Source organism: Salvelinus alpinus, chromosome 16, assembly GCF_045679555.1.
Source record: "Salvelinus alpinus chromosome 16, SLU_Salpinus.1, whole genome shotgun sequence".
Lineage (NCBI taxonomy): Eukaryota > Metazoa > Chordata > Actinopteri > Salmoniformes > Salmonidae > Salvelinus > Salvelinus alpinus.
In genome coordinates, this window is record NC_092101.1 from 8,327,137 (window position 1) to 8,340,239 (window position 13,103).

Genomic DNA, 13,103 nt, shown 5'->3' on the forward strand with positions numbered 1-13,103 from the left:
GATACCCTTTTGTGAATTGAAATGTTTGGATTGGCCAGTGTACAATGACTTCTATTCACTGAAAGTATTCTGACGAATCAAACTCGGACCCTAACCCATGATGGCTGTTTTTAAGGCACAGTCCTCGTGACTTATGACTATGGGTAAAGACTATGGGTAAAAACCCAGTGTTGCTGTTTCCTGTCCTGTGTTAGATGTGAACTATTCGAGTGTGTGTCAGTGATGTGAATAGTGTGATCTCTGCCCACTGTTATGTGAGTTCAATGTACTGGAAAGGCTTAATCACCGGTCGCCATAGTGATGAACTTGGCTGCTCTTCAGCATTTCATTCTCTTTTGTTCATTGTTTGTTTTATATTCAATCACTTGGAATTTGTCATTCATTTCCCAAAGTATCTTGTGTTTGTACTTTTCAGGTTTAGTAACCCTTTTAGGGACTTAAATTCTACTTGTACTTACACACTGTTAAAATGAAGTGTTTTGTAACACTAAAACTAGTGGCAACTAAGCTGCCACCAACGTTAAGGAGACAAAACCTTAACTTTGCTGGAGTTTTGAAACACATGGGTGTAAGGGTCTTTGGGACAGATATAAGGTGTTCTGAAACATGACATGGTGTGTTGTAACATCACTTAATCAAGAGTTGTGCAACACATTGCAAGAGACTGGGCGCACTAACCTGGAAAAGGTTGTAAACACTTATGGCAGAATTACATCCCTTCTTCTGTAATTTCCATATACTGTAAATGGAAATACCTCCTCTTATTGTACATTCCCTGCTCTTATATAATAAACTCCAAAAAGGTCAAATGTACGGTATTATGCTCAAAGAAATGATACGAGAGTATCGTTTTGTGATAATACAAATGAATACGTTTGTCCAGGGTAATTCACGAGTACAACATTTACTTTTTCAAGACGAAGTTTCAAATGCTTTATCTTTTCTTTGCAAATCATCAAATGACGACAAAACATTGACAGGTATTTTACATTTTTTTTATTGATTAAGACAGTTCAAAGATCTGTAAGGTGTTAATCATATTCTTCTAAATCAAGGGAAATATGGCATTATATTTCAGATTCATGGACAAAAATACAGGCAATGACTACTAATACAAAAATTCAGCCCAGGGCTCAATGCGATACACCAGTCATCCATTAGGCTAATGTATTTGACCCGAGTCTTTATATTCAGAAGATGGTACATGGAAGGTTGTTCAGATGTATTGAATCACAGTACAGTTGAGTTTAACGATATGATTGACAGTTGACAGGTCAGATGGCATTAGTCTGTGATCATTGTCTTGATTCCTTTGGTTAGGTATGGCCAGCCTGTTGGTAACGTAGTATGTATGTTTATCTGCAGGCAAATAATAATAACAAGCAATAATGACCGTGCATGAATGCATAATGAAGTTATTAACTGCTATAATATTCATAAATTGCTATATACGAATATACAATTATTAAACATCAATAGCAAAATGCATATACAATTAATGAATCTTTGTAAATATAGCAACAACAGAACAATATGAATGTCAAAAGTGGGATGCAGTAACATGTGGTAAGGCAGGCCAACGCTAGAGCAGGCTAAATTGGCAGTGGCTATTTAGTGTAAAATATAGCATGTGGTGCAGGCATCAAACAATATATAAAGTTAGTAGGCAAGCCAAACAAAAAAAATACTTGGCAAGCAAAAAACAGGCCTCCATTTGCATAAAAACATCTGCATGACGTGTCAGCTAATTACAATGTAGCATTAAGAAAACGAACCAATGAATCAAAATGTCTGTTTGACTTGAACTATAAGCATATAGCAACCATTAGCAGCCGAAATGCTACTCAAAACAAATGCCCTTGTTTAGCAGACCCGACCCGCTTGCTTACAGCTGTACAAGAGTCGGACAGACTTCCTGTGTAGATTAAGACACTGCAGAGCCGGCGTGATATTGCTCGGAAAATGTACCTCAATCCAGGCATGAGAAATGCCCTGTACTCCTAATTGTCCCATTATCCCAACTGTTACGCGTAGAAGATTTAACGAATGCTAGTTTTTCCAGAAAACAGTCCCTTTCGTCCTAATATTAGGTAGCAGAAGCAACAGCAGCCATTTAGGAATGGCAGTGTCAACAAATCAGCTCCTTTGTTGTTCAATGCGACATGCCGTTCCACAATGGCTGCTGTGGCTACTAGCTAGCATGAGGATAAAAACAACAGTTTTCAATCTTTTCGGTGTAACAGCTGGGATAAGAGGACAATTCGGAATACAACACATTTCTCATCCCTAAATTGAGGTGCGTTTTCCGAGCCATATCTCGCGCCAGCTCCGGGATGTCTTAATCTACACAGGAAGCCTGTCTGACCCTAGTGCAGCTGTAAGTAGTGATGGGAAACCGAGGCTTTCTTAAGGCTTCGGCGCCCTCACCAAATTGTGCCGAAAAACGGTTAATTACGCAGAGCTTTATTATGTTCACAATGCACATTAGTGACCTCTGCTGGTCAGCAATAAATAGCAGTGTGTGATTATCAGAGATATTTTCCCCCCCATTCTTTTCAATATAGCATTGTGGCACAGCGGTATGTCGTTGGCTTTAGTAGCCTAATCAGTTGGAATACTAGGTTCACATCTTACATCATGCTTGACTATTTTGCAAAAACTTAATCTATGGCACTATTTAGGATGCATAAGACAGAAGCTTATACTATACTATATAAAACAAATTTGAGCAACAGTGCAGAAAGAATACTTTTCTAAATAGTGGGCCTTCAACGGGATTCGACCCGAACCCTCACGTCCATGACTGTTACATAGTTCCCTCGTCTATCTGCTAAGCTACCGGTTAGGTGAAACTTTTTGTACAAAGTCCTAACTGTATTTGTATGTACGGTGTCCAGTAGAGGTCAGTGTTTGAAATCAGCTTGGAATCGGAAAAGGCACCGGAACAACGGCGTGATCAGTGGGATTTTGCGTTTGGCAGCATACGGTTTGAAAAAGCACGTGATCAAACAAAGCTTCAGAGGTCATTGATGACGTGCTGCCGATAAAGTCATACACGCATCGGCAGACATCTTCGAGGTTAGCTGCTTAGCGATTTCGACGCATACCTTGGAGCGCCGGTATCAAACGTAACATCACTAGCTGTAAGCAAGTGGGTCAGATCTGCTGGCTAGTTCTTGTTGAGTGAATTCCTTTTCTGTTTCTTTCTTCAATGTAATAACGTTTTGTACTCGCATTGTCATTGACGCATACTTTCTTGGATTATTTTGGAGAGTTTCACCTTAGCGTTTGTTGTGCTCTTTCCTGTATGAGTTCGTGAAGGACCTGAGTAAAGCTGGAGGTGCCCGCATACTTGCCTGTTTTTATACTTCACCATAGAGTTTGCTTAGAGGGCACACCAGACACGAATGCCCTCTCTCCACCTCCATGCCCCAGACTGGAGGAATTCTAAACAGTAAAGCAGCACAATGTCTGAAGTTCAAATTTTGCCTTTAATCTAAACATTCTGATATGGGGGCCCAAGTTGTTCACACGGTACGTGGCTGTGTGGTTGAGTGGGTAAAATTCAGTATTTAACTCCTGTTGCTAATCTTTCTGAACAAAGCACAGAAAAAATTAAGATAAGTTGATTTAACATGGGCTTTAACATTTTTGAGTTAATATTTTATTGAGTCCATGTTAAGTCTATCGCAAGTCTGAATCGGGCCCGATGTGCTCAGTATAAGAAGGGTGGTTCAGCACAACAGTTTAGTCCTGAAGACTGACTGAGTGGACTAAGACAATGTTTTGACGACATAAAGAGTTGTCATTTTGATTTGTAACATCATTATAATCTCACAATGGGCCTGGCAACAGTAGCCTATAATTAGTGCCATTGTCTACCCTAGGAAAAGTATTCAATTCCCAGTATTTTCTTACATTTTTTAACTCAAATAAAATCACCCCCAATCAATATTTACGCTACAAACCATTGTCATTTCAAAACCATTTGATTGTATGAGAGACAGTCTGCCAAAACATGCTTTTTGTGTTTAGATGCTGCCTTTTACATGCACTGAAACACCAGAAATGGTTTTCACAAGACTATCTTAACACCAATATTCAAATTGAAGAACCACTTTCTGAATCTCCATTCTGTTTTCAAATACATTCACCGTATTATAACACTGGCATTGGGTTTACATTCAAACACTCTCCAAACACCAGATCTCAGCTTACGTGAACTACTTTTCATGGTTTCACTACACAATGATGGTGTTTTGAGTCTTTCTATTTTAACAGTGTAGTTCTCAAATAGCCTACATGAGAATGATCTGCCAACACAAGAGTAATGGAATAAAACAAATGTTTTATAGGCAACTTTGTACATGGTGATGAATGAATACCAATGCCTAATACAGTTTTTCATGTGGATGCTTGTTTTTGTTTTGGAAGGAAACATTGCAGTGAACATTTTCAAACAAAAAATGTCTTCTCTATGATATTGAGAAATGGTGTATTTGAGCTTCCCATTTTTAGGACTGAGATAGGAGCCTCATCGTATCTGTCCGTAGTGTCCCGTGAGTCAAAAGAAGAGCATCAGCTCACCTACAATACATGAAGCTCATGTCCGTAATACCTTGTTTCTGCTTTTTTTCAATGTGTTAATACATTTAAATGACTACAATTGGTCTTGTGATGTGTGGGGGTCATCCAAAAGTCACCTAATTTTCATAATTCACACCTGTCGGCCTACCAAGATGTCTCTGAGCAGTTAAATAGTAAGATATCAGTACCTCACTTACATTTTTGTGTGTGTGTGTGTGTGTGTGTGTGTGTGTGTCTGTGTGTGTGTGTGTGTGTGTAATATGCAGGCATATTAGGATCCCTCATAGCTGCTAGTGGGAAAGGCAGGAATAAGATAATCCTATGACATCAGGACATTTTTATTCACTCGGTTAGGCTTACTTTCCCCAGCTGCAGAAACAGTATGACCTCTATCAACTGACACGTTTCTGTCTAACTAATAAGCCACGACAACGTTATTTTCCACTGGTTAGATGTTGCCAATCTTTGTATCGCTGAAAGAATGCATACTGTCACCATATGGCCATTAATTTAAGCATATGCTTTGACTTTACCCTATGATAGAGACTGGCAAATTCCTAGGAGTAATACAAGGTTGCTTAGCTTGTACTCCAGAGGTGAATTTTACCCACTGCTTAGTGGACATATGGTTCACTCAATACAATTGAGAAACTGTTCGCTAGGTCCGTGTAGTCATCAATACCGACATCCGTTATTTTCACAATAATAATAAAAAAAGAGCTAGCCTAACTCTATAATGGTCTGGCTCTTTGGACCAATGTTGTGACTGTCCTCTCCCCCTGAGAGGATCATTATTTGGTCCTGTTGTTCAAAGCTTCTACCACTGGGAGGAGACGAGATATGCCTAATGAATAAATTGTCAGCGACACTCTTCTAATACTAAAGAACTTCACACAATGCAGACAACGTTGGCTTGTGCTTTACATTGACAGATTTCCAAGGTTTTGTTCCACTATTCTTTTAAAAACTGTTTCACCACAACGATACTCTCGACACATACTGTGCTGTATCTTCGCATTTGGTGAAGCTACAGTTCATCTGGGTCTTTCTGCTTCCTCTCTGATATGATGGTGTGTTTCCTGTTTGTGAGTATTGCTCCTAGGTCTTCCGTGGCCTGGTGGAGACGGTACATCCCGTACATGGCAGCCAGAATCAGGGCCACGCCTGTGGCCACTAGAAGGATATGGAGAGCCATGAGGAACCCAACGTAAGCCCCATTGGGTGGCAGCGTCCACAGGTAAACCCAGCCCTTTAGGCGGATGTTGTGCACAAACTCGAGCCCGTTCTCAAACACCAGCCTGTCATGAAAGGGCGGGGATAGGACATGGACGGGGAGCGATTCAGTGCCCATAGGCTTGAATATATAGTCGTCGTCAAGAATGTCGCCAACGTCGGTGGTCGGTGTAGCAGCTGTTGTGCGCCTCGACCCAGGTGTGGTGAACCTGATACTCTCAGTAGGATTCTCTGTTTGTTGGGTTGATGGAGCCTCGGGTGCAGTAGTTGTGGGTGTGAATTCTTGCTCCTCAAGAGCTGTAGTGGAAACGGCATGGATGAGTTCAATCGAAGAGCGGGTGGTGCTGCTGCTCGAGCGGGTGGTGCTGCTGCTCGAGCGTGTGGTAACGTCACACTTAAACTCTTCGTCGAGTAGGGAACCAAGTGGGCGGAGAAGTAGAGGGTACGGATTACGACATATCACATCCGTCCGATCACTAACCATGCCTTCATTAAGCTTTATCCAACTTGCAATGTCTCTGATGCCACACCTGCAGTCCCATGGGTTGCCACTCAGAGTAACAACCCTTAAACCCCCTGCAGTAGAGAAGACCTCCCCCGGAAGGGTCCGCAGCTGGTTGTTCTTCAGCTCGATGCTGGCCAAACTGGGGTTGCCCTTAAATATGTCCTCAGAAAGGGAGCGAAGCTTGTTGTCATTCAGGAGCAGAGTGTTCATATTGGCCAGCTTGGAGAAAATATCTGGATGTAGATCCTGGATGTCGTTGGACTTGAGGGAAAGCTTCTGGAGGTTGGGCAGGCAGCAAAAAAGGTCAGGGGGCAGCTCCCTCAGCTTGTTGTTGAGGTGCAGGGAGAGCCTCTCCATCCCGCTCATGTTGGCAAACAGGCTCCAGGGCACGGTGCTGAGGTTGGTGGTATACAGGTAGAATTCCTTCATCCCGGGCATTTGGCCCATCAACTTATCAGGCAGTGACAGCAGAGGGTTTTTGTAGATGGTGAGCTTGGTGAGTTTGGGAAGGTGGTAGAAGCTTTCATTCGGGACGCCCTGGAGCTGGTTGGAGGACATGGTGAGGATCATGAGGTTGCCTAGGGCCCAAAACACCTCGGGGGGGATGTGGGCGATCTGGTTGTTGTGCAGTTTGAGCTCCAGGAGGTTGGCCAGCTCATCAAAGGTGCCTACCTCCAGCCGCTCTAGCTTGTTGTTGTAGAGCATGAGGAACTGCAACCGCGTCAATGAGTGGAACAAGGTGGGGGGCAGCTGCTGCAGGGAGTTTCTCCCCAGGTTGAGATAGCGCAGGCTACTCAGTCCGTGGAAAACATTGGGGGCGAGGTGAGCGATGGCGTTGTTACTGACGTCCAGTTCGTTCAGGTTGGCCAGACCCTCAAACAACACGGGAGCGATGGACTCCAGACGATTGTCATCCAGATGCAGCTGCTCCAGGCTGACCAAGGGGCTGAACACCCGGGAAGGGAGGCTGGAGAGGGCGTTGGATGACAGCTTGATGGAGAGGAGCTGCGGGGCCACATGGAAGGCCTCAGGGTGGATGGTGTCCAGGGGGCTGTGGCTGATGCCTAAACGCAGCATAAGGGGCAACATGGCCAGACTCTGTTCGTTCAGAACCTTCATGTTGGTGCCATTCAGCTGAAGTAGGTACATGTTGGTGGGCATGCCTTTGGGCACGTCCCTGATGTTGCCCACACATTTGACGGCCCCATGTAGGTTGCACATGCAGCTGCTAGGGCAGACCATGCTGTCGGTGAGCAAAGGCTGGACCAGGAGAAAGAGTAATACGCTCCACATGGTGCCTATTGAAGGGAGAAATGTGTTAAGATCAAAATCTGCTGATCATCAATATTAGGCTAGTACTGTATATGACAAGTTGCTAGATTAAAGGTGAAGCTCAGTATTTTCCAACTTCTTGTTAGATGGTTCCTCACCTTGAAAGTAGTCTATGGGCCAGAATAAACAGTTTTGTAGTCAAGCAACGTTATATATTTTTTTAAAGGCCATATTACCTTTAAGTAACATCAAACCAAATATTGAGCTGTTTTGAGTTGATTTGGCCATTTAAAAAAAAAAAACCATTGCTTGGTTGCCCCTATTAGTGGTGCGTGGGTCAGCTGTATAAAAAAAATACGGGAAATATGTTCTGTGAAAAAAATTCTAAAAATGACTTCAGTTTGACCGGTTGTGAGGAAATAGAAAGCTGTGAAAACGACCCAACATTTTTCTGATAAGATTTCAGTTTGGCTCGGATGCATATTTTATGTGGTTGAAATACTATCGGTTTTTATGATGCTGATAAAGATACCGTCTGTAGAGGTGCTATCTAACTGCGCATTCGCATTCTCTCAAGATGCTGAAAGAAAGAAATCCTATTTCTCCACTCCTGTTCCCGAGTCAAAATTTAGCCTACATTTGGTGTATAATTTTACTGCAAGAAGTGCTTAATTCTTCAGGAGTTAACATTATGGCTATGTGAGAGGTGTTGTGGAAAATCTTGAGTCAAATATTTGCACAGATACCGGAACCTGTAGATTCAGTTAGACTTTATTACAAAGTAACAAAGCCAAGCAATTTTATGGAACAGCTGAATTCTCTTATCACAGAGCCCTGCCTTTATAGTATTCCGTCTTTGCATAACCTATAGAATCCCCTCCCTCTATATGAAAATAACTTCCCTTGACCTTTCTCCACCATTATCTTTCCGTCTCAGTTCTTGCTTGTTAACGCCCACATCTGACGCTGTCTAGGTTATAATGGTGGCGGGGCCCTGGTCATATATGTTCCATTCCTTTATATAGCCATTCTGTCTCAGCACTTCAAAGTGGACAGTCTAGATGCTGCTAATAATGGAAACGTTATCATAGTGATGAGTTTTGCTCCCAAAGAGGTTATAGATTTCAGTTTCAATTCAACCCGTCTGAACAGTAGGCTACAGTTCCCTTGGCGTGACATCTTGTGACTGTCGAATTTCTATAGCACCTCACAATCATCCATCATCCTCTTGTACCATTTCACCAATTCTTTCCCAAACAGTACTTTTCAGGCCCTCCCTTCTCTTTATCTTCAACTCTCCATTTCGCAGCTTTTCTCTTATTGAATTAAACTCGACATTGTCCTTTTTTTTTGTTGCCTGTTCCCAAAAGCATTTGGCGATTGGCGTGTAAGCTACTTGGCGCCTGTACAGTTAGCCCCTGAAGCTTAGGCTTACGCACTAATGCCAGATAGCCTAAAATAATTAAATTAAATCCTCAATGTAGCCTATAACTATAAACTGCACAAGAATGATAAGTTTATGGACTTGAGGCATTTTTTTCTCTCTTTATTTAACCAAACAAATAATCAATACACAGTACTAGAGTTTCTGTACTTTATAATAAACAGAAAAGGAATGCAGTAGTAGACTGATGCAATGAATTCTGCCTACCTTTCAAACGAGACGCACCACAGCAGACTTGTTATGCTGCTCTTGTTTCCTTATATGCCTGGTAATTGAGAGACTTGATAGGATGCGTCTCCATTTCCGTATAATTTATCTTAGCAGGATGCGCAGACCACATGCAAGCCCGTGTTCGGTCAACAGGCCGCTGAACATGGGAGATAAGACCCACATTACAATATATCAGTTATAGACTGTACGGTTGCCAATGCTGCTGCTCCCTGTTCCCCGTAACATTCTCATGGAGTAGGTTAAAATGGTTTTCTCTGTTCTATTTTGGTGTGCTTGCGTGCATTTGTGTATGGTTGCGAGCTTCGCCGTTTGTCTGCGTTTTTTGTTTTGATTAGGCCATGAGTGACGAATAATTCACCCTATCCTGTTGTAGTCAGGTCTACACTTCTACCGCTTCAGGTAAGTCAGTGATGCTTCATAGCCACACGTTTCTCTCCAATATTCCATTGTGGTTTTCTGACAGGGCAGCTGATTGCACAGGCTTACTGGTTTCTCAGATGTCCCTCCACTCCCATCTATCTCTCTGTAGGATTCAGAGAGCCCTATCATTGGTGCAACTGCCCAATGTTCAGACCCAGCCAATGACTCGGCTCCCAAATGCACCACCACAGTGACAATGAGGGAAGAGAGGCAGAGACCATGGCAGAAAAACAAAGTCATGGGCAGAGCAATAATTCTCAGCTGAGACAAAATTGTAGAACTGTAAATTGCATCGTTTTACCACGACTAAAACAAAACTGGTAAAATGTAATTAAAACAATACATTTTTGGTGCAAGATTGAATAGCCTAAATAATATGTATTATTTACATAACAATGTGTAAATAATACTGTATTTAAGGTGGTAATCAGCAGTTGAGACAATAACAAAGTGTCCTCCCCGCCCCTGTCTCTGTAAAAAAAGCTGAGGGATGGAGTTGGAGAAATGTAACCACTCTCAAATTCATACAGATGTAGGATCTTCATTTGGTCACTCTTTTGCTCATGAGGATGTTCCTGCACTGGCTCAAACTGGCTCAAATTAAGATCCTACATCTGTAGACAGAGGTACGGATGCAAGGACTGACCATCCATGATATCAAAATGATAGTTTTAACCATGTTTTGAGGCTATACAGGTACCCCCCAAAAAATGTACTTATAAGGCGTGTGCACCTCAATGGACTTTCTCACTCTCATACTGGACACGATTATTGCCAGATCTTGTCTTTGCGACTGAGTTGTAAAGGTGTTTCATTCAGGCAAAAGATATAGCCTAAAGATAGCCAAACATTTCCAAAACAGCCCTGGTCCTTACATTTCAATTTTTTTGTCATTTAGCAGACGCTCTTATCCAGAGTGACTTACAATTCAGGGGTTGATCTAACCATTTATTTCTCTATTCCTGGAGTGACATAATCACTGGTAGCCAAGACACAAGCTAGCATGATAATATATAGTTTATTAAATGAAGGAAACGGTAACACATTCATCAAAGCAATACTGATATTTCATCAAAGCAATACTGATATTTGACAATGGAAAGTACATGAATTGCGTCACTGCACCCATTTACCACTAGAGGAAGACAAAGTCAACATGTTGAGAAGAGGACACCTACTCTGGGCGTGGAAACATGGACCAAGTCCTTTGTCAGCAGACTAATATGTTAGGTTGGGACAACAATACTTTCCATTCTTAGAGAAATGCTGATAACTCCTTGTCATCTCAAAAGTTGGAGTCCTGTAGAGAAGCATCTGAAACATTACATCCAATACAGAACTGGCCATCAAGTAGTTTCAGTCGTTTGAGGTAATTATGCACTACAAGGTAATTATGCAAAACAACACAAATAAAATGTCACTTATGCCCACCCTGATTTAGACCCAACAGTCATTGAACCTATTATAAATACCTGTAGACGCCCGATACTGCGACATCAGCACAGAGGTTACAGCACAGTGATGAGTACATTATAGTAGTAGTATATTAGTTATGTTACAACATTTAAACAATTGGTAATGGGTGAGTTGTGTTGATGTCTGTGAGCGTGTTGAGTCTTTGGAGCTTTAGGGCAATGCAGCAGGACTCAGAGGTTCTTCTCTCCCTTAGGCTGTCATACACAGTACTTCCAGAAACAGGCTGTGGACACAGAGAAAACACTGTTCAGTCTCTTGCTCTATGACAAGGAGGAGAATCATTTTGTTGTAAAATGAAGACCACTATAGGAAATGAAATGTGTTATGACTGAAATCAGTGCCATCGCCGACAATAAGCAATAAGAAACTTACGCTCAGCCCTTTTCCTCGGTATGGACTCGTCCTCTGCTAGTGTGTTTGATGAGATCTCCCTTTCCAGCTCTAAGTCCACCTTCAAAGCCTCTATCTGTAAGGAGAGAACACAGTGGTTACAGACGGCCAAAGGATCCCCGTGTCGGTCTTTATGGAAGGTGCCGTCTCTCAGGTAAGGTAATCCCTATCCAAGGCCATGAGAGATTATGCTGCTAGAGCTCTCATTTGAACTCCGTCAGACAATAGGTAGATTTGCTTGATGTAAAGGCTAAATCCCAGGGGAATTTTCAGTGTCTCAGTCAAGGAGAACTATGTTTACCTGTTCATCTCATAAACCCTGCTTAAAAGCATGCCGTCTTCTCAGCTGGATGAAATATATGACTGCACAGAACACACCAATTGCTTAAACTGTTGCACTCTGTGTGTACCAAACACTTGAATGACCTACCTCCTTCAGCTCCGCTAGCTTGTTGGCAAACTCTAAACCTGCAGAGAAAAAAAAGTGTTAGCGCAAACGGCAAACCTGAGAAACAGTCCATGTAATATTATATATACACATCCTTCTATTTTTTACATTGACAAACACTGTAGTGTGTGTGTGTGATATACTGTAAAAACCTTACCTAAAGCGTCACTTCTTTCAATAGGTTCTAAGCTTCTATGTAGTAACAATGCTAGAATCTTGTTCTGGGCATCTGTGTCTCCTCTTTGGGGATATACATGGTTTCCTGAATATGTGGAAAAAACGGCAGTATATCTGATTTACTGTAAACAACTTCAAAAGTACCTAGTGTACATAAATATATAATTACACAATATCCCCTTTAAACTGAGCCACATTCACAGTGTAGTATTAACAGTATTGTTAGACGAACACAATTGAATTGCCAAGCAAACACTAAATGACTTCGCCATAGAATACCAACAAAATAATTATTCATATGCTTTTGCATGCTCACAGTATAACAACTGACAATGCATGCAAACAGCTGGGAATTAACCCATAGTTGTAACCAGCGTCCTCAGACTGCCTACATCTTCAGGTAGTCTATGCCTCAAATAGGCCAGCAGCTAGTACACATTCAGTCACCAAACCAGCAGACTCACCAGGGTTGAAGATGCTTCTTCCCTCCACACTGACTACCCCTTGTAGAAGCATAAAAGCTAGCAGTCCCAGCCAGTAGTTCACAGAGACAAAACTGTCCATGTCAACGAAGCAACGGTCCCAAAGAAGTGCTTACTGTAGTATCTACTCGTTCTCAACCTGCCCCAGCAATCCACTGCCTTTGGTCCATCCCATCTATACTTTTATCCTGTCAGATGTGGAAGAAGGAGGGGGGGGGGGCAGGCAGTCAGCCCCCCAGTGCACTCAATCAATAGGTAGTCACCATGGCTTTCGTCAATGGACCACCGTCCTTTGCAAGAGGGACCATGTAGTGGCTGACAGAAATATGACGATCTGGATCCGTGGCCAGCGGCTCTTCATCAACACGACAGATACAAAGCCAGCAGAGTGAGAAAGTCATCTATCACCTGTTATTTACGGGAGATGACAGTCAGATG

General features: G+C 42.3%; 2 protein-coding genes across 2 annotated transcripts; both read right to left on the minus strand.

Annotated features, from left to right (window-relative positions):
- Positions 1-4,918: 4,918 nt before the first annotated feature.
- LOC139540716 (platelet glycoprotein V) lies at positions 4,919-9,347 on the minus strand. Its single transcript, XM_071344623.1, has 2 exons — positions 9,249-9,347; positions 4,919-7,623 (listed from the first exon to the last, which is right to left on the minus strand). The coding sequence occupies exon 2, from the start codon at positions 7,616-7,618 to the stop codon at positions 5,615-5,617; it is 2,004 nt and encodes a 667-aa protein (XP_071200724.1). The 5' UTR covers positions 7,619-7,623; positions 9,249-9,347; the 3' UTR covers positions 4,919-5,614.
- A 1,344-nt stretch (positions 9,348-10,691) lies between these two features.
- On the minus strand, positions 10,692-12,827 carry LOC139541763 (urotensin-2B-like). The gene is made up of 5 exons (XM_071346718.1): positions 12,648-12,827; positions 12,164-12,268; positions 11,989-12,026; positions 11,541-11,634; positions 10,692-11,391 (listed from the first exon to the last, which is right to left on the minus strand). The coding sequence occupies exons 1-5, from the start codon at positions 12,745-12,747 to the stop codon at positions 11,366-11,368; spliced, it is 363 nt and encodes a 120-aa protein (XP_071202819.1). The 5' UTR covers positions 12,748-12,827; the 3' UTR covers positions 10,692-11,365.
- Positions 12,828-13,103: the final 276 nt, after the last annotated feature.